Source organism: Styela clava, chromosome 6, assembly GCF_964204865.1.
Source record: "Styela clava chromosome 6, kaStyClav1.hap1.2, whole genome shotgun sequence".
In the NCBI taxonomy this organism is placed as follows: domain Eukaryota; kingdom Metazoa; phylum Chordata; class Ascidiacea; order Stolidobranchia; family Styelidae; genus Styela; species Styela clava.
In genome coordinates this window covers 13,442,777-13,470,657 of record NC_135255.1, presented here as the reverse complement: position 1 = coordinate 13,470,657, position 27,881 = coordinate 13,442,777, and the positions used below count along the sequence as shown (strand labels likewise).

Below are 27,881 nucleotides of genomic sequence, written 5' to 3'. Positions count from 1 at the left end.
AGGGGATTCCCCGCAACAACAGTGGAAACTAGAAATACATGAATTAGACTTTATGCAGAAAAATGTCATTTTTAAGTTTGATTGCGATGCCAGGAGCACGTAATATTGGAAAATGTGAAACAACGTATATGGAATGTATTAATGAAATAATGATTAGCCTGTTATGGAACATTGACTATTAAAGGTAACAGAAAATTAAATGAAATTTGCCTTCATTCAGTTATTGGAAAAGTTCATAGCCTATTAAGTTATTTTTGCTACCAAGGTGCACATACTTTGTTAAGGTGCACATACTACCACATTTATGAAAATTTATATGATGGATGAATATCCTATTACAGTATTAAGGTATCTTGAGCATATTGAGGTAAAATACCTACTAGTGGGAAAAAGTCATACTGGAGTTATTTTGCTCTGTCAGGTGGGAGCAAATAATACTGGAAACAAAGTAAACCACAGTGTTGATGAAAATTATTATGATGATGGTGATAGCCTATTATAAAAAACATGGACAAATAAAGATAACACTCATACCATATAAATCTAGAACAATTGGCTGATTGGTGGAATAACGAGGCACATAGTATGGGCTATTGGCAGCGGACCGAGTTGCACAAGAGTGTACACTGGTTTGTTTGACAAAATGCAATAGGCAGTTTTATGGTGCTGGTGCATGAGTTCTAATACCTCGCTTTTATAAATATCTGCCATTTTGATTAGTTGCATCTTATGGTAGTGGGGGTTTAATTTTGACATTGATCCAGCAAAGAGTACAGCACACATAGCGCTGTTTTGAATTATCTCGGTTCAACGTAGAATGGTTTTCTTAGCTGATCCCCAATTTACAAATCCATATTGCAAATGAGACTGAAACAGGGTGAAGTAAACCATGCACAAAGTTGAAATTGAAGTGAAACACCTAAGCCGATACAGCATCCTTACCGCAATAGCATAGTTTTTGATTTTTCAACATTCAATGTTAGTTTGTTAAGTTTCATCAATTTGCTACTTTTTTGTATTTTAGTGTTCACTCTGGACTCAAGCACATCCGGAGACTTGTTGCTATCATGAAGGTTTGTGTCATCAGCGAACAATTTTGAAAATAATGTGAAGCTGTGGGGAAGATCATTGAGAAAAAATTAAGAATGATGTTGAGACACAAGCAAGATCCCTGGAGGACACAGGCAAGGTAAGAGAACAGTATGAACCAATTTGAACAAATTGCATTCTATTGGTCAAGTAGTTGCCAGGAGTTGGTTTGCTACCCCTCTAATTTCATAATGCCACAAGATTGTTTGACTTGTTTTACAGCTTCCGACGTAGGATTTAAATGTTGTAAAAAGGGAATTTCTTTACGATCAACTCATTTCAAACTTGCTGAATAATGTTGAAGGTGATTTTTACGTTATTCTTTCACTTTGTTTTTGACTTTGGGACCTTTTCGTAAATTTTATTGTTGTTTGTTATCAATAATCTTTCTCTTTATAAGGTGGAATCCCTGTAAATGGTTTATCACCAGATGTTACTTCAAGATGGCTTTTGCAAACAGTGTTGCAACGAACTCAACTTTAATTATTATAATCGCCAAATTTTTAAAGGTTTTACCATTGTTGAAAGTAAGAATTATTTTTTTGATCAAACTAATCATTTTCCAGTATATTTCTTATTATTCGAATTTCGTAATAAATAGTTACATTGTCTCAATAAGTTAAGTTCATTTGACTAACGATGTTTATTAATGCTCCAATGTTGAAGGTATATATTAACAATAACTGTTGAACCAATCTGGCCAGATAACCATTTCTATATGACCCTCTGTGCATCAAAGGTCACGGTACGATGATTTTAAGACCTCATAGCACCAATTATGACAAAAAAAGACCAGTGTGATGGAATAAAAAAGTGTCCCCTTTAATTAAAGCCCTAAAAGTTTTTCGTAATTATATTGGTCTCATAGAAAAATTTGAGAAATGAAATAAAAGCAATAGCAAATTTGCAACTTTTTCTATCTAAGTACTAAAAATGAGAAATCAAGCAGTACTGGCAATTTTTTCCAAATAACGTCAACAAGAATAACAACAATGAGAAATAGTATAGCTAACCATATGTATAGTTTGTGACCGAGAGCAAAATATTTCAAAAGAAATATTTTTTTTTTTTTTTCCAAATTTTCTGCATAATATCAGACAAGATTTTACTTGATAAATTGGAATGTTAATCTAGATCTGTCACCGTCATCGTGAATGAAACCTAGTTAAAGTGCTTTTTGCCCAGAGGGAAACTCTCTGTGGTCCCCTAGTGGAGCGGAAGGTTCATTTTGAATAACCCTTATCTAGACCAGTGGTTCCCAACCGCCGGTCCGCGGACCGAAGCTTTTTCGCCGGTCCGCGAGAAATTTCGTTGTTTTTATTCCGTCTCAATCGCTTTACCGAAGACGAAGTTGCGTTGGTTTATTACGCAATTTCTTGTCCATCGTTATATTGCGACGTAATTCGCGACATCTTGGCGCCGAGTAATCACACTTTTCCCTTTTTTGGCCTCGATTCATCGCGAATGCGCTCCGATCGCTTTACCGAAGATGAGGTTGCTTTGGTTTATTACGCAATTTCTCTCACGCCGTCATATTGCGACATCTTGGCGCCGAGTAATCACAATGTTTGCTTTTTCTGGTCCGATTCATCGCGAATGCACTCCATCAAATATGGCAAAATTCAAAAGCTAAAAATTGGCACGCGTTCTTTTTCTGTTCTGCGTCATATTCCTGATTATTATGACCATTTATATAAAACGTTATGCATATTTCCTTTGTTTAAACCAGAAAACAGTCAAGAGCAGTATAATATTCCAGTAAGATATGAACTTGTTGCGACACTGCAGGTGGTCACGAGACGCGCAAAAAAATGGGCGGCAGAGATCTTTTCCAATATTTTGAGCAGACATAGTAGGATTTTGATCCTGGTGCCAACTTGCCAGTCAGAAAAAAAAACTTAATTAAAATTGTGATTCAACTTTACAGTCCAGATTTAAGAAAGAATCACTGTCACAATTTTGGATATCTCTTGATGGCGAATACCCATCGCTAAGTAAGCAATCAAACTGTTGTCCGTATTTTCAATCAGTTACTGCGTTATGCGAAAAAACATTTTCATCACTAGCTTCAATTAAAACGAAGCAACAAAATCGGCTACTCGCCTCTGCAGAGCTACGTGTTGCAGAAACTTCTTTGAGGCCTCGTTTGCAATCCAATATTGGAAACGAAACAGCAGCAAAATTCTCACTAGAGCTAATTGTGTTTATACAATATTTGGCATGTACATGTTTTTTATGTGAAATGTTTTATGCGTGCCTTTCTCACGCATAATGGGTGCCCAGTACCAGTGGCATAGCATCCACCCCCGCAGTGGCGGGAGGGCCCACAGCGCCAAGGGGCCCAAGCGGTTAGAATTTAGAAAGGTAAGCCGCAAAACCAAAAGTTACATTGCAAAACCAGTAATGCACATCTAATGTTGATGTTAGTTCTGCTCAAATCCTTTTGTTAAGTAACAATGCCAGGGAGTCGTCGATTTTCGGCGTCTTGTGGATTGATCGCACCGGCAAAATTGCAAAGGCTGTCACAATGATGTCGAAAGCAAAACCTCTCAGTGGCGCACAGAAACGCGGAAAAAGGGCAGAAGAGTACGCACGTATGAAAAAAATATAAAGTAACCAAGATAAACGGCAAATTTTTTGTTACCATTGCCTTTTAATAGCGACATGTTATGCTTTTTGACGAAATAAAAAAAGCGTTGTTTTAGCCTTTGTCCGAGAGTTTTTAGGGTCATTTCCTCGAAATATTTTTGCGGGGTCACGAGAGTCTTGCTACGCCACTGCCCAGTACTGCATTTTATTACGAAAGAGATGGTATTAAATTATGTTTTACCCATTTCAATTTTTGGCTGGCACATTATTTGATAGTTTTCTTCGTGTGAAATGTTTTTAAGTGTGCCTTTTTTGAGTGCCCGACATTGCATTATATTATCTGTTCCGGTTATTTCAATTTTTTGCCGGTCCGCGAGTACATTTAATTTAATTTTACCGGTCCGCCAGGATAGAAAGGTTGGGAACCACTGATCTAGACTGACCTTATTTTACGACTTTTGTTCCTCTAACATTCGAAAACATTTCTACAGGTAACAGTAAAAGAATTCTCTCCACAATGTCAAAAGTTTCCCACCTTTTCTACATCTTCTTTGAATAGATGTTTGACGTTGACTGATCTTAATCATCTTTGGTTGGCATATTTAAACGTCGTGCATTTCAATACTCTTCCACAGTGCTTTTTTCCAAATATAAGGTAATGTAACAAAAATTGAGTTTTATGTTTACTTTAATATTATTAAACATCTTGGGTTAATGCCCCATAAGTCCCACCTCACCCAAGGTATTATAAAAATGCAATGCCTAACTGGGAAGATCCGGGGTCGTTCGAATAGCAGTAGCTTCATAAATTTTGATTGGGTTTGAGTGAGTTCCCAATTGCTACCTGTACAGGGCGTTGTAGGCAGCGGAAGTTGCGAGTGAGCGTCCAAAAATGCCAAGTTTTATCCACATCCACATTATCTATTTCAAATAATCAATTGGTTACCTTTTCCCCATACCTAATGTAGACTAGCAATCGAATAATAGGATATGTTTTGGTGTGTAATGTGGTTATTAAGCTATTTTATTGTTTTTTCCTCCACAATATCCTATCAAATATGAAACATTCTATCTTATTGCTCTCAAAGCAGCACTCCCTTGTCCTTGTTTTCTCATTGAAAATAAATACCTGAATCCGTAATTCTCATAATTAATTTGAATTTGTGAGTGAGTCAAATTTCTATATTGAGCAGAAAAACATATCATTTATTTGTCACTTTTTAGCTCTGCATGCAATGCTCGAAATTATCTCGGGATCAAAGTTTATCCAGGATTAGAAGTTCAGCTTGACTTTAATTCAAGGAATAAATGTGACGAAAGTTTCTATTCTAACCTGCATGCTGACCTTGACGGTGAGTAGCCTAATGGACTATCAAATCTGCCCATTAGGGGTGATTCTCAACGCTTTATGACCTGTTCACTCAGATAATGGTACGGGTCAGGGGTGGCCAAATTAAATAATTTATCATTCCAAATACATCATGAAATTATTTTTGAATTTTTTCGTTTGATAAGATGAAAAAATTTACACATATAAAATTTGAAAATATTAGGAATAGCATAAACATTGTTTTTACTAGTTTTTTTATATTTGTGACGTCATCATGAGTTAAATAGGCCATATATCTTCTGTTCTGTCTGTAGGGTATGAATCGATATAATTACAATTACGACCTAAACTAGGCATCATCTCATTGCTGTAATGAAATATTGTGAATAATCGTTCACAACTAATTTTTTAATAAATTTGAAATATATGATTTCTTCAATGGCTTCGCTCATTTGGGCAGTTCTGTCGTTTGTATTTTCTAATTTTTCAAAGTTATTCTTAATTTTACTATATGTTTGATTCAGTTGCTATCAAGGATTCTTCATCAACTGAAGATCTATTATCAGCTCTACAGTTACTTCGGGAAAGATTGCGATTGGAAATATCTCAGCAAAAATGGGACAACGCTGCTAATAGTTGCAAGTAAGAATTGGGAATTCTCTTTTTTACTTCTATTGATTGTCATCCTAACCAGTACTTTACAACCCGTTCATTTCTATCATTGAATTCTATGTTGCATCCCCCATGATGTGATCTTCGTTGTATTTGGTTTCTTCACAATGGCCAATCAGCCCAATATCGACGAATAAAACAACTGATTAACTGAATGCTTTTATTTACATAGTATATATACATTAAAAAGTAAAACATATCATTCTGATTTATGTCTTTCTATTCTAAAGATTATCGCAAATTCAAAACTAAATGTAAATTTTTATTCCATATTCATCAAAATGTAATGTCAGAAATTCTGTAACTTTAATAATTTGTTCCTGAAAATAATAAGATTCTAGAAATGAGAGGAAAAGTTTGAATGAGTTTTCAATGAGTTTGAATGAGTTTCCTGGTTTTACAGGTTTTTGTGTAAAACTATGACTAATGCGATACAAAAACTGTCAATAAATGAGGAAACGATAACCCAGATCAAAAAGGGAGTGACTGATATTTCTATAACATGGGCAGATGTTTTGGTGAAGAAGGGCGACAGCTTATCTGCCACACAGGTATATTATTGAAATTAATCAATTAATTAGTCAATTAATCCTTCGACTGCCTTGAAATGAAAATTTGATGTTTTCCGCAAAACTACTACCGTACTTTAAAAATCAAATATGCTTCTCTCATCTCTTTCTTTTATTCCGACCATACTATTTTAATTTCGTATTATTTATATATTTGTTGCCAGTACCAAAAAAAAACAATATTAATTTTGACCATATTCATTTGATATGTGATTGATATCAAGCAAGATTATAATCAAATCATGAAAAAATAATAAAAAATGGAATTCTGTAATCAGGTGCACGATACAATTTACGTTATTTGAATATTGACAATATAACTAGCATTGTAGTATTGTGTGATCGGAGAAGTTAACAAATAAGAAATCTGTAGACAATGCTTGTTAATATGATCTTAAGTATACTTGATTTGACATAACACTCCAGGTTGTGTGGCTGTTGGAATGTAGTTATCCATGCCGTGGTATACACTTCCTGTATCTTTCTGGACCCAAATGTACACATTTTTGTATTGCTCATCACTATTGGGTTTACTCGGATACCATTTAGGGAATGGTGATGGATTTCCAGAAAGTGTCACAAGTTGCTGAAATAGATAGGATAGGAGTTACATATGTATTAAGGGTGAGGCGATAAGGCGACTTAATATTGATATGGGGAACCGCAGCCTCTTGTACGGGTACCAGACATGTTGGGTATGGGGTTAGTTGGCCAGTTTTCTGATGCATGAACTTGACAGTGAAGGAAGCTGTAACTGACCAGCAGTTATGTGAACCACCCTATGGAAGCGAGGAATCCAGCAATTATCTTGTACATAGTTATCCCACACAGGATCGGACCATCCAACCCACGCAGGGTAATCAGAGGTGTTGTGGCAAGTGTATTCCTAATGCTTGGCACTATGCTCTGAGCCTAATCCGAGATAAGTCAATGATAATTTAATGTGATAGAAATGATAAATATTTGCTGGTTCACCATATTCGTTATGAATCAAATTTAAATACTCACTGAGTTTTTGTACAATAGACCTGTCCAGTATCCTGTCACAGATGATGTTGATTTTGATCTGACTAACTCTGCTATTTTCTGATAATGTGTTTCATCTTGAATGTATCCAATATTCATCCCAATATCTCTACATGCTTGTGTTGCTCGGTCAAAATTCATTTGGGTTTCGCGAAGTATCATCCGATAACAAGTATTCTTGTAAAAGACTTCGCAGTTGCCTATTATATTTAGAAAATGAATAATTTAATTATCTCGGTTTGAAAATAATTTATATTCATGTTGGAAATTCTCGATTCTGAATCTCATTTGTTTCTAGTTTGCATTTAATTTTATGTTTGAGACAAAACTCTTTGACAAAAAATCCATCATGTAATGTTAACAAAACAGTTTTACATAATTGATAGATTAGTAAATATTACCCATTCTCTGCTGAAGATCATTCATATTTTCATTCATCTTCTCTTCCGTTTCTGTCCGCAGATCATTTATCGCTGCAATGGGTTAAATATAAAAGTATGGGTCGCTGAAGTAATAATACAAATCAAACAAACTAAATTTTATAAAAGCATCAAAATTAGTGATAAAAGGTTTTAATTTTACCAATGAATGAGTGAATAAAGTCCACAACATAACATACTTGGATGTTCTGCACAAACCCCATTATTAAGTTTTGTCTATACCAAGTCCATTCATACAGACAGTCATTATATCATCATTTAAAAAGATGTAAACTATATATATATATACAATAAGAAGTAAACTTCAATATATTCTTATATACGAAAATCTGTAATTTTTGCAAGATCTTCCACTTCAAACAAGGCTTTGTACAAGCCCCACTGATGCTTACGGCCAATATTAATTTAAATTACCTGATTCTATTGCTGCATCAATTCTTTCATAATCAACAATTCCTATTGGTCCTCTGGGCCCCTGTGATCCTTTCGGGCCAATTTCACCAGGTGGCCCTCGTTTGCCCGGAACACCCTGTGAACTTCGTTGTGGTGGAATTGGGTACGTTTCTTCTGTATTGACATTTTCAATTTGCATGCAAATTCTTTGATTGCAATATACTTGGTTGACGAGCAATTGAATGCTCAAAAACATACAATATAGTATACCCTTACTCATATTTAACGCCTGTTTAAAGCAAATATTAGAATTGAAACTCAAATGCAGTCTAGCATACATTTCTGTCTAAAATTAATCAAGTTGCAATTCCATTTCAATGAAACTTCTATCTTACTATTTGTTATTTATAAAGTTGAGGCAAATACATCTATGCATGCCAACCTACTGCATTAAGCAGCCTACTGTACTACTGTAGCAAGCAAAGTATTTATATTGAATTGTTGCATTCGTTTAGCTTTCAGAGGTTGGAATGTTTCCATTCATTAAATTTGAATGGCTAAAAAAGTACTATTTTTGTCATGAAGTAGTTTGAATTGCCATGGGAAATTGCAAAAAACTTGTTTCCCATGCTATTTGACTGTGAAATTTCTGCGCGTTTGGTATTGTTGTCAAAATGTATTGTGTGAGAAAATGACGAAGTGCCTGAAAAACAGATATTTGGGCGTTTGAAATGTTATTCTGCAGCTTGAAAAAGCTATAAACTATGTAACTATAACTGAGCCATTAAAAGCATAAAAAAGGCACTGAAATATCAAAATTATTATGTTAAGTTTTAAAAAAATTATTTTTCTTGTGGTAATAAATGAGAAAAGTCAAATCGTTGATGCATACTTATTTTTAATGGGATATTATAACAGTCATGGATAGGACAAACAGGCAAGAAGATCTTCTTCTATTTAGTATTACTTTTTTGAAGGTGTTTGAAGAAGCTGTGACAGAAAATCCATCTGATGCAAAACTTTGTTATGAAGCAGCTTTGTTTCAATTGAATCAAGAATCATCGGACATTGATGCTGCACTTCTGTATTTTGAAACTTGTGCTTCAGCTTATTTGAAAATAGGTAAAAGTTTTGTAGTTTTTATAAAATCAAGATTCACCATGTGAAATACACCAGGGTGGTCGATAAAAAAGCAGAAAATTTGAAGGTCACATGACACCACAAATAAAATGTGTGTTTTCTTTTAGGTTCTTGGTTGTTTTAGGTTGGTACTGTTTTTCTAGCCACCACCCTGTAGTAGATTTTAATATTAATATTAGGTTCTCAATTTTAGCTTCATTTTGGTTTCTTTTTCAGATATAGATGTGATTAATTTATCAGAATTGAGGAAATTATTTCACTACTTATTGAGATTATCGGATTCATTAACTGACAAACATCTTTCTCTTTTACCGGAAATTAGTTGGAAAATTGTTGGGAAGAACAAAGCATATTTATGGGTGATTTACATGTAAGTGAAATAGATCAAGGGTGTTGAAATTATGAGTGTTAAGATATATTGGGTGTCTCAATTTTTTTTAATATTGCAAATGGTATTTATCGATGTCATATATTGTTTCGGCCCTTACAGATGTATTAAACTAGCTAGCAATCGGAGACCGTCTCTGCGGTTTCGATTCCTTCGCTCTGACTAAATAGCGACACTGCATGTCCCATCACTTATTAATTAATAACTCGCTAATTATACGACATAATTCATCCAAAATCAATAGGCTTCTGGTCCGATATATGATGAATGCACATGCAAAATTTGGAGTAGATTCAACCTCGCTTTCGTGAGATATTGCGTAACATACGAAAGTGTCTGATAGACAAACAAACCAACAAATACCTATCAACATACTTATCGAGATCGATGAAGTAAAAACACTTTTGAATTCACTGAATAAAAAACAACAAACCTGGTTAAGATATATTTAGACCTGACTTCGTAACAAAATTGAAAATATAAAGGGACTTTATGGACACCCTGTAGATCCAGAAATATTCTGATGTGCCACTCAATCAATGTTTGTGATTACGGAAATTGTAATGGAATTCCTATTTGGATTCTATTCATTTTTGAACAATGCTTTATGGTGTATCATGTTCTTTTCAGTGTAATTCTCGATTTATCCAGCGAATCTGTCAACGTTATACTGGATTATTATGAAAAGGCAATTGTGGATGTGGGTGATGAAAATGATAGAAGACAAATATGGCTAAGGTGGGACTTTATAATCAGATTCGCAAATTTTTTTAATAATAAAAAATATTCAAATAATTCATTTTCCTCGAAATACTTATTTGGATACTTCTTGATACCATCATTGTAAAATCCAAAAGTATTGATAGCTAATTTTAGTTTCTCTTCTCAGGATTCATTTTTGATCCTTGTAACTGAATTAAAACTTTTTGGAAGACAAAATAATCATTCAGTTGTTTAATTTGTACCCAAGTTTTGGAGACAACGAAAAAACTAATCAATTGCTAGATAATGTTTCCAGCCATGCCTGAAAATCTTGAATTAAAAATTGTCTAAGCGACTTCTTAAAATTTCAATTGTCACGTCACCTTTGACATCTTGATGATATCCAGTGGCATTGTGCTAAGCGTTCCATTTCCATTCTTTTCTCTCCTCCAGGATAAATATGTAAGTACTACTACTACATAAATGGTCAAAGCATCTCTCATTTAGAAAAAAAAATATCCCGAGTCCATTTTTTATATCAAATTTTCTTTACAGATATCTTCTATATCGTCAGCATCTTGCTTCAAAACTAGTCGAACCAACGACAATAACTGTAAAAATGCGTCAAATATGGCTAAAGAATTTTACTGCAGTTATTCGTCGATGCATAACAACTTGTTCTCCAGATTTAGCCATTGATGAATTGCTCAGCTCTGATGCCAGATTTTATGACTACACATTTCATAATCAGGTAGAAATATAATGTGAACTTATTGGCGATGATGTACTCTAGGTTACTAGATTCTAACATGATACATAATAATAGTAAGTGTACAGTTGTTTATTAAAATTCATATCCTTTTATTTTTTATAGATGTTTATGTCTAATTCTCGGAATAATAAAGATTTTTGTGAATTTTCTTTTTTGCTTAATGATAATAAACTCATTTAGGATACTGAATATTTTGAATATAAAATGTAATAATGCGTAGACCGAACGATTTTTGATAATGACAGTATTTACATGATGATATTGAGTTTAGTATTTTATAAACTACAGGTTGCGTCTATCTACTTATCATGCTTTCATACAAGGCAACACATATCAACTGCTTATAATTTTCTTACTGATCTGATGCCGTATAATGTTCCACTGTTATTGAGGTAAGTGGATAAATGGTGATTTGTTGGAAGGTAAACTAGTAGGTACTCCTGTAGTATGTGAATCAAAATGGCAAACACTCGAGCGTAGTATGTGTACCAGGTTAGGGCTAGGCCACAATTTCAGGTACATAGTATAGGAGTCACTTGCCTAGTCCCTGAACTCGTAGTAGAACTAAAATAAGGAAAATTGGCATAAAAATATGGCCTAACCTAGTACACGTACTACGTACCGGTGTCTGCTATTTTGGTTCACATACTTCGGGAGCACCAACTAGTATGCAACGACTATTTAAATAAGTTTATAAATATTTGTATTTGATTTGGTGATTTTTTGAATTTATATTCAAGTAAAAGGGTTTCTTTAACACCATTTTTTCAATCAAACAAGGGACCATTAGGGTATACCAAATTTGGAAATGTAATTGTAGAAACATTTCAGCTTTAGCGTACTCCATGGGCATTTAGAATTAGTATTTGATATACACAGTCTTTGTAAATTATCTTGTAATGGAAAAATAATACTTGTTTGGTTTTTCAATTTCGACTGTACTTTCATCTGGATTTTAGATCAAGGTTTCGGGAACATTAACTCAGATATTCCAAATTTTATGGAATATATTTTTATATTCCAGGGCTTGCCGACATTTTCTCAGTTTTGGGGATTACTCAACAAACGTTTCCATATTATGGAAGATAACTTCAACTACATTTTGTCAAAACATGATGATATGGAAAATGTAGTAAATCTTGAATAATCTTTTTTGAATGATATTTGATATATTTGCTATTCAAGTTTTATGGTAATCAACATGTTTTCTTACGAGTTGTATGTAAATCTAAGTATTTAGATGTTAAATGTTTAAATCCTTTTTGTAATTGATTTATAAAAGTTTCATGAGGGAACTTAAAAAATTTTTTTTTTTTTTTCACAAAATGATCTAGATCAGTCTCGTCACTTTTCTCTCGTGGAAGAATATCAAAGGTACGGGTATCAAGTTTTGATTTTGTGAAATTGACAAAGTGACAATTATGTTTATTGAAAATAATCCCTATTTTAGGCAATACATCTGTCCCGGCGGTCTGTGGATGCAGTACCGTATTCTCGTGAGCTGTGGACTGATGTAAATATAAATTTTTCTTAACTGGTAAAATGTTTTAACTTTGTTTCCTGGGCAACAGGTGAGTGCAATTAGAAAGTTGTTATATTTGTAAAGTGATAATTTCATACAAAAATTGAGACCATGTGGCTTCTTGCAAATGTATGTAAAATCGATTTATTTTGATTGCATTCATTTTAAAGTTTTTTGTGGGTCATATTTTCATACTTTCAGATTAACTAGCCATTATGGGAGTTTTAATTTCAGATGTCCTTAAGATGCAGGTAGAAAATTTCCAGCTTTAATAGAATGAGATTTTTGAATGTGTCTTGTATTTGCCACAGTTAAATGTTCATTCTCTTAAACTAATACTGAAATCAGATGCACTTTCTTATTTCAATGAATCAAGAGTCAGAGTGTTGGATTGTAAAACTGCTTTGTTTTGCTAGTGATACACCAGAAGTTTTAATAATCTTGCTGGTTGAAAGACTAGCATTTCAGTTTGATTTGAAAGCCTGTCATCATTGTTTCAAGTTCAATGTCAGACGAAACGTTATAGAAATATATTTAGTTGTTAGTGTGCATCAAGACTTTTGAATCACTAGGATAGTTATCTTCACTCTTACTACAGCATCCTTGCATTGAGTGCATATGGATTCACCGACACAAAAGCATAAAAGTTAAGTAGTTCGTCTGCAGAAACCAAATCATTTAAACTGTTAATTTATTCCTTTGCTTGAATTTCGTCATTCTTTTATTTTTGACTTTGAAGTCTGGAATCTTCAAGTTTTTTGAATTTGTACAATTTGTTCACAATATTTTAATGAAGTAAATTGCGTTTTCTGAATGTTATAGCCCTGAAACCCGGGCTTCGTCGTGTCTGAATTCTATGGACATTCCTATTATTTTGCATTCTGAAGAAAAATAAAGAAATTTTCTTTCAAAATTCTTTCTCACACTATTTTAGGAATGTCCTATTATAAAGTAATAAGAAACTCATATTCATTTGATTTCAATATAGTTTCAGCAGACTTAGGGCTCCTGTATTTTTTTTTTTCCTATTATCGAATATTAACATGCATATTTAGGAAACATCCAGTCTAAAACTTCAGGTTAAATATTCATATCGACTTGTATTTAGTCTCTTCATCAGAACAGTTTAGTAACAACAGGATAGAGTATTGTGTTAAGAGAGGCAGATAAAGTTTATAGTAACTTCAGATATTTGAAATCACTCTTGCATTGTCTGTTGGAGGTGTTTTGATTGCTTCGGAAATTACTCAACATGTCTTGTATTGAAACCGCAAGAAGAACTGACATTGTGGATTGTTTGATTCGTTAATCTTCTTTCTATTTTCCTTTCCATTTTACACAATGTTGTTACGATTTATTTGTTTTAATATACGTTTTCTCTGTTACTGCAGTATCTCACCACTCTGAAAACATATGCGAAACCTGAAGATTTTATTCCGGAAAAGATTCGATGTTCATCATGGTTACAGATGGATGCAGGATGTCTTCTGCCCAAAACTCCTCAAGTTAATTTCTTGCAATAAAAAGGTGAGAGTGGTTGGTTATCTTTGTTACTATATTAAGCATCTCAATATTTTACATTTTTGTATATATACAGTATATTTTGCATCAGAAAATAGAAGTAGGGTATTTGGAAGTGGGCGCCCTTAGAATATAGCAGGGTGGTTGCCTGTATTTGTTCTAATCAAACTTTTCTTCCATTTCGATAGAGCAGAATATAAAAAAAAACTCTCATAACATTAATCTTTTCTACACATCTTTGCCACTTATTTTTTTTCAGCTATATCTTCGATTCAAATATTCTGCAGTACCCGTTCTTCTCAACTTGCAGTAAGTACTGTTTAATACTGCAGTAGGTCCCGTTCTACAACAAACATGAACTGTTATTTTCGCATCTCGGCTCCTTCATGGGCTTTGCAGATGCCAATTAATATTGTTTTGTTTTATGCAGTACTTGGTGTATTGTAGGACTACTTGCTTAGTTTAAGTGTAACCTTAACAAATTGATGGAAAGTGTTTGTGAAGATCAATTCTGCACCAGAATATTGTCAAGAAACTGGATGATTCCTTCCGACCTAAACCAAAGTTTTGTGCAGACGATTTGTTCCTGTGAATGATGCTCAATTATTGTCGAGTTCGTGAGAATATTCTTGTCTAGAATATCTCATTTTCTGCAAATTTGGAAGTTTAGAAGATCCAAGATTTTTTTTGATCTTCAGCAGTTTTTATTTTTTCAGTCTTTTTATTTATGTTTCCGTCACTGCTTTGCCCCGTTTCTGTATTTCATTTTTCACTTGGACACTCACTGCAATCAAAAATGCTTTTGATGGCATATTATTACTTTTTTTAATAAATACATTTGCGTAACTTTGTCTGCATTTTGTTATCAAACTTGGATTTCCTTACATTTTGTCCAGATTTAGAAATACAAGGCCGTCAAAGAACAGTTTTTATGTCGATATAAGGTTTTGATATTTATCCATATCCTTCTCTTTGTTTATCCCTGTCAATGTCTAGAACAGGGCTCTTCAAACTGGGGCTCCACTTTAGTTAGGGAATAGGACTGCACGACACAATCGACGACAGTTTCACCAGTTCACAAAATGTAGCGTCGCCGTTCTACGCGTATAAACTAAGTATCTATCACATTCTCATAAATTTTAGTGGTGTTGGGTATCGATACAAGAATCTCTAGTGGTAGATAATACAATACTAACTGAAACAAAATAATGAACGCGGAACCGGCTGATTTGTTTTATTCAACTGATTTTTAAAAGTAAATGCAACTCATTGAAAATGGTAATATGACATGAAACCGGTATCCGCACAGGAGGTACGCGATTTTATGTCAAATCGGAATATATAAAGTTGTCACACACTTAGAACCTATAGAGCTACTCGAACTTAGAAATTGGGATCTTTCCCTGTTTGAAGATACCCCTATTAATCAAAATTACCTATGCCGATAAGTTGTTAAATATTGCAACTTTCAAAGATTAATAGCATGGTCTCCGCGCAAGAGGCACGCGTTTTTATTATTTTATATCAAAGTAGATTAAGTAAAGTTTGTCACACACCTTGAACCTAAAATTATAACTTAGAAATTGCGCCTTTCCCTGTAGAAGATGACCGTATTTATCAAAATTACGTATACCTATAAAAAGGTTAAACTTCTAAGAACAATAGCATGTCCTATTTTATTATTCTATATCGAAGTGGAATAAATAAAGTTTGTCACACACTTTGAGCCTATAAAAATACTCGAATCTAAAGATTGGGGTCTTCCCTGTCAAGGATGCCCCTATTTATCAAAATTACGTATACCGATAAAGTGTTGAATTTTCAAAGATTAATAGCATGTCCTTTCCGCACAAGAGGCACGTGATATTATTATTTTATATCAAAGTGGAATACATAAAGTTTGTCACGCACCTTGAGCCTAAAACTACTTAAACTTATAAATTGGGGTACTCCCCTGTTGAAGATACCCCTATTCATCAAAATTATACACAATATATTACATCGATGCCTACAGGGTGGTCCAAAGTTGTCAGCCTCGCGGGCCACACTAATATTTTTGTAATGTTCGCGGGTCACAGTAGTGCCAAGAATAGTTGAACAGTACAAAACAAACGCTTTTATTGTTCAAATCACATTGATCATTATTTGTCATTTATCAAGCTGAAACATGCAACAACCACCAAAAAACTCACTAAAACGTGCAAAAATCTTACTATATCTACATTTAGCATAATATTTCGAACTCTTCATAACGGATAAAGAGACATAATGAGAAAATGCCGTTTTAGATTGTTACCGACACAGTTTGCAGACATATTTAAGCAAACATTGTGGTATTTTCCTTCCTATATTAAGTCAAATATCTCTTTAAATTGACCAGCTTTCTTTTCAAACTCATATTTACAAAATAACCTACAAATAACTGCAAATTGACTGATTACCGAATTTTACCTAATTTGAGATACAGAAGGGTAATTACTAAATTTTCTGATATATAGGCAGCATTTTTTGTATTACTGTTAAGACTGGTTGCAAAAAAAAAACACCCGCAGGAATTATATTGTTAGGCCATTACAATAATGTTTAGTTATCATGCATAATCAACTCATTTGATTTTTAGTTTTCTATGAAGCCTATTTTGCTAGCAGATATTCACGACCAAAAAAAATAGAAAGCCAGTTGACAATTTAGACTAGCCAAGCACATTATTATTCAACTTCACTAGCCATAACACTAGTCAATCCAGTTAAATTAGTGATGTAACAATATGTCAAAAGATTTTTCCGGTTATTTTTATTTTGACGAAACAACACCAAATACGATTTTTTGTCTACGTTGGCGCAAATGCGACGCGGGCCACAGATTATGGAGCGGTGGGCCACATGTGGCCCGCGAACCTGGGTTTGGACCAAAGCGTGTGGATGGGAAGAAGCACGATAGGATTTATATATTTATCCCGGGGGAGAGGAAAGCCGATAAGACGGCATATCCATATGGCGAACCACGGCATCTCGTCCGGTTACCAGTCCATGTCGGGTATGGGATTAGTTAGTTATTTGTTTCGAAAGCATGGACTTGATGGTAGAGGAAGCCGTAACCGGCCAGCGGTTACGTGAACCACCCTACGACGGCGAGGAGTCCAGCAATCCTCCCGCACATAACTATCCCGCATGGGATTCGAACCTGCGAACCCATGCAGAGTAATCAGAGATGCGGGGGCGAGCGTATTCCTAACGCTTAGCACGATCAAAGCGACTATAAGTCGCTAAGTTTATAGTCACTTTGAGCACAATGAGCCACACCGCCACGCCAACTACGAACACATGGGGATTCCCCGCAACAACAGTGGAACTAGAAATACATAATTTGGATTTTATGCAGAAGAATGTCAATGCTAGGAACACATAATAATGGAAAAGTATTAAACAACGTATATTGAATATAATAATACAATGATGATTAGCCTGTTATGGAACATTGACTATTACAGTATTAAAGGTAACAGAATATTAAATGAAGTTTGCCTTCATCCATGTATTGGAAAAGTTCATAAGCTATAAAGTTATTTTTTGCTATGACTCTTGCAAGGTGCACATACTATTTGAGTAAAAATACAACATTTATGCAAATATATATAATGATGATTTCTATTAAGGAATCTTGAGGATATTGAGGTAAAATACTTGTGGGAAAAAGTCATACTGGAGTTATTTTGCTCTGTCAGGTGGGAGCAAATAATATTGAAAACAAAGTAAACCAAAGTGTAGATGAAAATTATTATGGTGATGGTGATAGCATATTATAAAAAACATGGACAAATAAAGATAACACTCATTCCATATAAATCTAGAACAATTGGCTGATTGGTGGAATAGCGAGGCACATAGTATGGGCTATTGGCAGCGGACTGAGTTGCAAAAGAGTGTACACTGGCAACTGGTTTGTTTGACAAAATGCAGTAGGCAGTTTTATGGTGCTGGTGCATGAGTTTTAATACCTCGCTTTTATAAATATCTGCCATTTTGATTAGTTGCATCTTATGGTAGTGGGGGTTTATTTTTGACATTGGTCCAGCAAAGAGTACAGCACGTATAGCGCTGTTTTGAATTATTTCGATGCGACGTAGAAAGGTTTTCTTAGATGATCCCCAAGATACAATTCCATTTTGCAAATGAGACTGGAACAAGACAAAGTAAACCATGCACAAAGTTGAAATTGAATAGAAAAACCTGTTTCATCAATTTGCTACTTTTTGTATTTCAGTGTTCACTCTGGTCAAGCACATCCGGAAACTTGTCGCTATCATGAAGATTGGGGTCATCAGATCAAAAAGGGAGTGACTGGTATTTCTATAACATGGGCAGATGTTTTGGTGAAGAAGGGCGACAGCTTATCTGCCACACAGGTATATTATTGGAATTAATCAATTAATTAGTCAATTAATCCTTCGACTGCCTTGAAATGAAAATTTGATGTTTTCCAAAAAACTACTACCGTACTTTAAAAATCAATTATGCTTCTCTCATCTCTTTTTTTTATTCCGACCATACTTTTTTAATTTTGAATTATTTATATATTTGTTGCCAGTACCAAAAAAACACAATATTAATTTTGACCATATTCACTTGATATGTGATTGATATCAAGCAAGATAATAATCAAATCATAAAATAATAATAAAAGAAGGAATTCTGTAATCAGGTGCACGATACGATTTAAGTTATTTGAATATTGACAATATAACTAGCATTGTAGTATTGTGTGATCGGAGAAGTTAACAAATAAGAAATCTGTAGACAATGCTTGTTAATATTATCTTAAGTATTCATGATTTGACATAACACTCCAGGTCGAATGTATGTTGGAATGTAGTTATACATGCCGTGGTATACACTTCCTGTATCTTTCCTGACATAAATGTATACATTTTTGTTTTGCTCATCACTGTTGGGTGTACCCGGATACCATTTAGTGAATGGTGATGGATTTCCAGAAAGTGTCACAAGTTGCTGAAATAGATAGGATAGGAGTTACATATGTATCAAGGGTGAGACGATAAGGCGACTTAATAATGATATGGGGAACCACAGCCTCTTGTACGGGTACCAGTCATGTTGGGTATGGGGTTAATTAGCCAGTTTTCTGATGCATGAACTTCACGATGAAGGAAGCTGTATCTGACCAGTGGACAGTGGTTATGTGAACCACCCTATGGAAGCGAGAAGTCCAGCAATTATCTTGTACATAGTTATCCCACACAGGATCGGACCATCCAACCCACGCAGGCAAATCGGAGGTGTTGTGGCAAGCATATTCCTAAAGCTTGGCACTATGCTCTGAGCCTAAGCCGAGATAAGTCAATGATAATTTAATGTGATAGAAATGATAAAAAATTGCTGGTTCACCATATTCATTATGAATCATATTTAAATACTCACTGAGTTTTTATACAATAGTCCTGTCCAGTATGTTGTAGCAAATGATGTTGATTTTGATCTGACTAACTCTGCTATTTTTTGGTAATGAGTTTCATCTTCAATGTATCCAATATTCATCCCAATATCTCTACAGGCTTGTGTTGCTCGGTCAAAATTCATTTGGGTTTCGCGAAGTATCATCCGATAACAATTATTCTTGTGAATGACTTCACAGCTGACTGTTTTATCTAGAAAATGAAATTTTCAATTGGCTCTATTTAAAAATGAATTAAATTCATGTTGGGAATTCTGGATTCTGAATTTTATTTGCCCAACAATTTTTATGTTTCCAGTTTGCATTTTAGGTTTGAGAACTCCTTGACAAAAAATTCATCATGTAATGTTAACAAAACAGTTTTACATAACTTATAATTTAGTAACTATTACCCATCCTCTGCTGAAGATCATTCATAGTTTTATTCATCTTCTCTTCCGTTTCTGTCCGCAGATCATTTATCGCTGCAACAAGTTACATATAAAAGTATGGGTCGCTGAACTAATAGTATAAATCAAACAAACTAAATTTTTAAATGAATCAATGTTAGGGATACCTTATTTCAATTTAATACCAATGAATGAGTGAATAGATTTTGCAACAGAATATTATTGGATGTTCTGCCAAAACCACATTCTTAGGTTTATCTATACAAAGTCCATTCATACGAACAGTCATTATATCATCATTTAATCTATATATATATACAATAAGAAGTAAACCTCAATATATTCCTTTAAAGGGAAATCTGCAAGATCTTCCACTCAAACAAGGCTTTGTACAAGCCCCACTGATGCTTACAATCAATAACGAATTAAATATTAAGTTAAATTACCTGATTCTATTGCTGCGTTCATTCTTTCATAATCGACAATTCCTTTTGGGCCTCTGGGCCCTTGTGATCCTTTTGGGCCAATTTCACCAGGTGGCCCACGTTTGCCCGGAACACCCTGTGAACTTCGTTGTGGTGGAATTGGGTAGGTTTCTTCTGCATTGACATTTTCAATTTGCATGCAAATTCTTTGATTGCAATATACTTGGTTGACGAGCAATTGAATGCTCAAAAACATCCAATATAGTATACCCTTACTCATATTTAACGCCTGTTTAAAGCAAACATTAGAATTGAAACTCAAATGCAGTCTAGCATACATTTCTGTCTAAAATTAATCAAGTTGCAATTCCATTTCAATGAAATTTCTATCTTACTAACTGTTATTTATAAAGTTGAGGCAAATACATCTATGCATGCCAACCTACTGCGCTAAGCAGCCTACTGTACTACTGTAGCAAGCAAAGTATTTATATTGAATTGTTGCATTCGTTTAGATTTCAGAGGTTGGAATGTTTCCATTCATTAAATTTGAATGGCTAAAAAAGTACTATTTTTGTCGTGAAGTGTTTTGAATTGCCATGGGAAATTGCAAAAAACTTGTTTCCCATGCTATTTGGCTGTGAAATTTCTGCGCGTTTGGTATTGTTGTCAAAATGTATTGTGTGAGAAAATGACGAAGTGCCTGAAAAACAGATATTTGGGCGTTTGAAATGTTATTCTGCAGCTTGAAAAAGCTATAAACTATGTAACTATAACTGAGCCATTAAAAGCATAAAAAAGGCACTGAAATATCAAAATTATTATGTTAAGTTTTAAAAAAATTATTTTTCTTGTGGTAATAAATGAGAAATGTCAAATCGTTGATGCATACTTATTTTTAATGGGATATTATAACAGTCATGGATAGGACAAACAGGCAAGAAGATCTTATCTATTTAATATTACTTTTTTAAAGGTCTTTGAAGAAGCTGTGACAGAAAATCCATATGATGCAAATCTTTGCTATGAAGCAGCTTTGTTTCAATTGAATCAAGAATCATCGGACATTGATGCTGCACTTCTGTATTTTGAAACTTGTGCTTCAGCTTATTTGAAAATAGGTAAAAGTTTCGTAGTTTTTATAAAATCAAGTTTCATCATGTGAAATACACACCAGGGTGGTTGATAAAAAAGCAGAAAATTTGAAGGTCACATGACATCACAAATAAAATGCGTGCTTATTTCTTTTTCGATACATTTTTATTTCTTTTAGGTTCTAGGTTGTTTTAGGTTGGTACTAATTTTCTAGCCACCACCCTGTAGTTACCAGGTTTCGGCATTGCCTAGTTTATTACACCCTAAGTGATGACATGATTTTAATATTAATATTAGGTTCTCAATTTTAGCTTCATTTTGGTTTCTTTTTCAGATATAGATGTGATTAATTTATCAGAATTGAAAGAATTATTTCACTACTTATTGAGATTATCGGATTCATTAACTGACAAACATCTTTCTCTTTTACCGGAAATTAGTTGGAAAATTGTTGGGAAGAACAAAGCATATTTATGGATGATTTACATGTAAGTGAAATAGATCAAGGCTGTTGAGGTTATGAGTGTTAAGATATATTGGGTGTCTCAATTTTTTTAATATTACAAATGGTATTTATTGATGTCATAAATTGTTTCGACCCTTACAGATGTATTAAACTAGCTAGCAATCGGAGACCATCGACTTATCGATCTGCAGTTTCGATTCCTCCGCTCTGACTAAATAGCGACACTGCATGTCCCATCACTTATTAATTAATAACTCGCTAATTATACGACATAATTCATCCAAAATCAATAGGCTTCTGGTCCGATATATGATGAATGCACATGCAAAATTTGGAGTAGATTCTACCTCGCTTTCGTGAGATATTGCGTAACATACGAAAGTGTCTGACAGACAAACAAACAAACAAATACCTATCAACATACTTATCGAGATCGATGAAGTAAAAACACTTTTGAATTCACTGAATAAAAAACAACAAACCTGGTTAAGATATATTTAGACCTGACTTCGTAACAAAATTGAAAATATAAAGGGACTTTATGGACACCCTGTAGATCCAGAAATATCCTGATGTGCCACTCAATCAATGTTTGTGATTACGGAAATTGTAATGGAATTCCTATCTGGATTCTATTCATTTTTGAACAATGCTTTATGGTGTATCATGTTCTTTTCAGTGTAATTCTCGATTTATCCAGCGAATCTGTCAACGTTATACTGGATTATTATGAAAAGGCAATTGTGGATGTGGGTGATGAAAATGATAGAAAACAAATATGGCTAAGGTGGGACTTTAATCAGATTCGCAAATTTTTTTAATAATAAAAAATATTCAAATAATTCATTTTCCTCGAAATACTTATTTGGATACTTCTTGATACCATCATTGTAAAATCCAAAAGTATTGATAGCTAATTTTATTTTCTCTTCTCAGGACTCATTTTTGATCCTTGTAACTGAATTAAAACTTTTAGGAAGACAAAATAATCATTCAGTTGTTTAATTTGTACCCAAGTTTTGGAGACAACGAAAAAACTAATCAATTGCTAGATAATGTTTCCAGCCATGCCTGAGAATCTTGAATTAAAAATTGTCTAAGCGACTTCTTAAAATTTCAATTGTCACGTCACCTTTGACATCTTGATGATATCCAGTGGCGCGTTGTGCTAAGCGTCCCATTCCTATTCTTTTCTCTCCTCCAGGATAAATATGCAAGTACTACTACTACATAAATGGTCAAAACATCTCCCAGTTGGAAAAAAAAATATCCCGAGTCCATTTTTTTTTATATCAAATTATCTTTACAGATATCTTCTATATCGTCAGCATCTTGCTTCAAAACTAGTCGAACCAACAACAATAACTGTAAAAACGCGTCAAATATGGCTAAAGAATTTTACCGCAGTTATTCGTCGATGCATAACAACTTGTTCTCCAGATTTAGCCATTGATGAATTGCTCAGCTCTGATGCCAGATTTTCTGACTACACATTTCATAATCAGGTAGAAATATAATGTGAACTTATTGGCGATTATGTACTCTAGGTCAGTGGTTCTCAACCTTTCTACCCTGGCGGACCGGTAAAATTAAAATTGAAATGACTGGAACATAAAGGAATAACATATATTTGCGTAAAATAATGCAGTGTAGGGCACTCAATATGCTCCTAGACATAAAAGGCACACCCAAAAACATGTCACACGGAAAAAAAAATATCGAATAATGTGACGGCCAAAAATTGAAATGAGTGAAACGAAATAATACCATATATTTGCGTAATGAAATGCAGTGCTGGACACTCATTACGCATATGAAATGCAGCATAAAAAAATCTCACATGAAAAATATAGGATTGTAAACGAGGCCTCAAAGAAGTTTCTGCATCACGTAGCTATGCAGCGGCGTGTGGCCGATTTCTCTGCTTCGATTTAATTAAAGCTAATAATGAAAATGTTTTAACGCATAAGTAACTGGTTGAAAATACGGACAACAGTTTGATTGCTCGATTACTTAGCGATGGGTATTCGTTATCAAGAGATATTCAAAATTGTGACAGTGATACTTTTTTAAATCTGAACTGTAAAGTATAATTTTACAATTTTAATCGAGGTTTTTTCTTTTTCGAGTTTATCATATTAATCCCACTGCAGTTGCTTGACGTCTCAAACAAAATGAATTTACAACAAAATGACAAAGTCGTCGGTAACTTGGTCCAAAATCCTACTGTGCCTGCCTAAAATACATGGATCTCTGCGGTCCATGCTTTTTTGCGCGTCTCGTGAGTCGTGACCACCTGCAGGGTCGCAACAACTTCATATCTTACTAGAATATTATACTGTTCTTGACTGTATTTTTGTTTAAACAAAGAAATATGCATAAAGTTTTATATGGATAGTCATATTAATCGGGCAAAGCATGAAGAACAGAAAAACACACGTGCCAATTTTTAGGTTTCTGATTCTTGCGAGATTCGATGGCGCGCATTCGCGACGAATCAGAGCCGAAAAAGCGAAGTGTTATTACCTGGGGATAAGCTGTCCCGAAAGACGTCGCCAAGATGTGGCAATATGACGGCGGAAGAGAAATTGCGTAATAAACGCAACCTCGTCTTCGGTAAAGCAATTGAGACGGCATTAAAACAACCAAACTACGAAATTTCTCGCGGACCGGCAAAAAAGCTGCGCGGACCGGCGGTTGGGAACCACTGCTCTAGGTTACTAGATTCTAACATGATACATAATAATAGTAAGAGTACAGTTGTTTATTAAAATTGATATCTTTTTATTTTTTATAGATGTTTATGTCTAATTCTCGGAATAATAAAGATTTTTGTGAATTTGCTTTTTTGCTTAATGATAATAAACTCATTTAGAATACTAAATATTTTGCATAGACCGATCGATTTTTGATAATGACAGTATTTACATGATAATATTGATTTTAGTATTTTATAAACTACAGGTTGCGTCTATCTACTTATCATGCTTTCATACAAGGCAACACATATCAACTGCTTATAATTTTCTTACTGATCTGATGCCATATAATGTTCCACTGTTATTGAGGTAAGTGGATAAATGGTGATTTGTTGGAAGGTAAACTAGTAGGTACTCCTGAAGTATGTGATTCAAAATGGCAAACACTTGAGCGTAGTATGTGTACCAGGTTAGGGCTAGGCCATAATTTCAGGTACATAGTATAGGAGTCACTTGCCTAGTCCCTGAACTCGTAGTAGAACTAAAATAAGGAAAATTGGCATAAAAATATGGCTTAACCCTAACCTAGTACACGTACTACGTTCCGGTGTCTGCTATTTTGGTCCACATACTTCGGGAGCGCCAACTAGTATGCAACATCTATTTAAATAAGTTTATAAATATTTGTATTTGATTTGGTGAATTTTTGAATTTATATTCTATGGGTTTCTTTCACAACAATCTTTCAATCAAACAAGGGACCATTAGAGTATACCAAATTTAGAAATGTTATTGTAGAAACATTTTAGCTTTAGCGTTCTTCATAGGCATTTAGAATTAGTATTTGATATACACAGTCTTTGTAAATTATCTTGTAATGGAAAAATAATATTCGTTTGGTTTTTCAATTTCGACTGTACTTTCATCAGCATTTTAGATCAAGGTTTCGGGAACATTAACTCAGATATTCCAAATTTTATGGAATATATTTTTATATTCCAGGGCTTGCCGACATTTTCTCAGTTTTGGAGATGACTCAACAATCGTTTCCATATTATGGAGGATAACTTCAACTACATTGTGTCAAAACATGATGATATGGAAAATGTAGTAAATCTTGAATAATCTTTTTTGAATGATATTTGATATATTTGCTATTCAAGTTTTATGGTAATCAACATGTTTTCTTACGAGTTGTATGTAAATCCAAGTATTTAGATGTTAAATGTTTAAATCCTTTTTGTAATTGATTTATAAAAGTTTCATGAGGCAACTTATTAATTTCTATATTTTTTTTTCACAAAATGATCTAGATCAGTCTCGTCACTTTTCTCTCGTGGAAGAATATCAAAGGTACGGGTATCAAGTTTTGATTTTGTGAAATTGACAAAGTGACAATTATGTTTATTGAAAATAATCCCTATTTTAGGCAATACATCTGTCCCGGCGGTCTGTGGATGCAGTACCGTATTCTCGTGAGCTGTGGACTGATGTAAATATAAATTTTTTTTAACTAGTAAAATGTTTTAAACTTTGTTTCCTGGGCAACAGGTGAGTGCAATTAGAAAGTTGTTATATTTGTAAAGTGATAATTTCATACAAAAATTGGGACCATGTGGCTTCTTGCAAATGTACGTAAAATCGATTTATTTTGATTGCATTCATTTTAGAGTTCTTCGTGGGTCATATTTTCATACTTTCAGATTATGAGTTGAAATTTGAACTAGCTATTATGGGAGTTTTAATTTCAGATGTCCTTAAGATGCAGGTAGAAAATTTCCAGCTTTAATAGAATGAGATTTTTGAATGTGTCTTGTATTTGCCACAGTTAAATGTTCATTCTCTTAAACTAGTACTGAAATCAGATGCACTTTCTTATTTCAATGAATCAAGAGTCAGAGTGTTGGATTGTAAAACTGCTTTGTTTTGCTAGTGATACACCAGAAGTTTTAATAATCTTGCTGGATGAAAGACTAGCATTTCAGTTTGATTTGAAAGCCTGTCATCATTGTTTCAAGTTCAATGTCAGACGAAACGTTATAGAAATATATTTGTGTTAGTGTGCATCAAGACTTTTGAATCACTAGGATAGTTATCTCCACTCTTACTACAGCATCCTTGCATTAAGTGAATATGGATTCACCGACACAAAAGCATAAAAGTTAAGTAGTTCGTCTGCAGAAACCAAATCATTTAAACTGTTAATTTATTCCTTTGCTTGAATTTCGTCATTCTTTTATTTTTGACTTTGAAGTCTGGAATCTTCAAGTTTTTGAATTTGTACAATTTGTTCACAATATTTTAATGAAGTAAATTGGGTTTTCTGAATGTTATAGCCCTGAAACCCGGGCTTCGTCGTGTCTGAATTCTATGGACATTCCTATTATTTTGCATTCTGAAGAAAAATAAAGAAATTTTCTTTCAAAATTCTTTCTCACACTATTTTAGGAATGTCCTATTATAAAGTAATAAGAAATTCATATTCATTTGATTTCAGTATAGTTTCAGCAGACTTAGGGCTCCTGGATTTTTTTCTTCCTATTATCGAATATTAACATGCATATTTAGGAAACATCCAATCTAAAACTTCAGGTTAAATATTCATATCGACTTGTATTTAGTCTCTTCATCAGAACAGTTTAGTAACAACAGGATAGAGTATTGTGTTAAGAGATGCAGATAAAGTTTATAGTAACTTCAGATATTTGAAATCACTCTTGCATTGCCTGTTGGAGGTGTTTTGATTGCTTCGGAAATTACTCAACATGTCTTGTATTGAAACCGCAAAAAGAACTGACATTGTGGATTGTTTGATTCGTTAATCTTCTTTCTATTTTCCTTTCCATTTTACACAATGTTGTTACGATTTATTTGTTTTAATATACGTTTTCTCTGTTACTGCAGTATCTCACCACTCTGAAAACATATGCGAAACCTGAAGATTTTATTCCGGAAAAGATTCGATGTTCATCATGGTTACGGATGGATGCAGGATGTCTTCTGCCCAAAACTCCTTAAGTTAATTTCTTGCAATAAAAAGGTGAGAGTGGTTGGTTATCTTTGTTACTATATTAAGCATCTCAATATTTTACATTATACAGTATATTTTGCATCAGAAAATAGAAATGTAGGGTATTCGGAAGTGGGCGCCCTTAGAATACAGCAGGGTGGTTGCCTGTCTT

The 27,881-nt window shown here is 33.9% G+C and overlaps 3 protein-coding genes across 3 annotated transcripts; 1 reads left to right on the top strand and 2 right to left on the bottom strand.

Moving 5' to 3' along the window:
• Positions 1-22: 22 nt before the first annotated feature.
• On the top strand, positions 23-25,810 carry LOC144424492 (zinc finger C3H1 domain-containing protein-like). Its single transcript, XM_078113849.1, has 13 exons — positions 23-184; positions 1,025-1,189; positions 1,490-1,616; positions 4,170-4,333; positions 4,903-5,030; positions 5,533-5,650; positions 6,084-6,231; positions 21,416-21,560; positions 21,869-22,022; positions 22,680-22,787; positions 23,310-23,505; positions 24,965-25,068; positions 25,702-25,810. Exons 2-13 carry the CDS (start codon positions 1,146-1,148, stop codon positions 25,808-25,810), a joined length of 1,545 nt encoding a protein of 514 aa, XP_077969975.1. The 5' UTR covers positions 23-184; positions 1,025-1,145.
• Positions 5,827-8,402, bottom strand: LOC144424528 (uncharacterized). Its single transcript, XM_078113910.1, has 4 exons — positions 8,130-8,402; positions 7,677-7,748; positions 7,258-7,475; positions 5,827-6,835 (listed from the first exon to the last, which is right to left on the bottom strand). Exons 1-4 carry the CDS (start codon positions 8,386-8,388, stop codon positions 6,644-6,646), a joined length of 741 nt encoding a protein of 246 aa, XP_077970036.1. The 5' UTR covers positions 8,389-8,402; the 3' UTR covers positions 5,827-6,643.
• On the bottom strand, positions 18,956-20,794 carry LOC144424521 (uncharacterized). Its single transcript, XM_078113901.1, has 4 exons — positions 20,461-20,794; positions 20,018-20,089; positions 19,592-19,818; positions 18,956-19,162 (listed from the first exon to the last, which is right to left on the bottom strand). The coding sequence occupies exons 1-4, from the start codon at positions 20,777-20,779 to the stop codon at positions 18,971-18,973; spliced, it is 810 nt and encodes a 269-aa protein (XP_077970027.1). The 5' UTR covers positions 20,780-20,794; the 3' UTR covers positions 18,956-18,970.
• Positions 25,811-27,881: the final 2,071 nt, after the last annotated feature.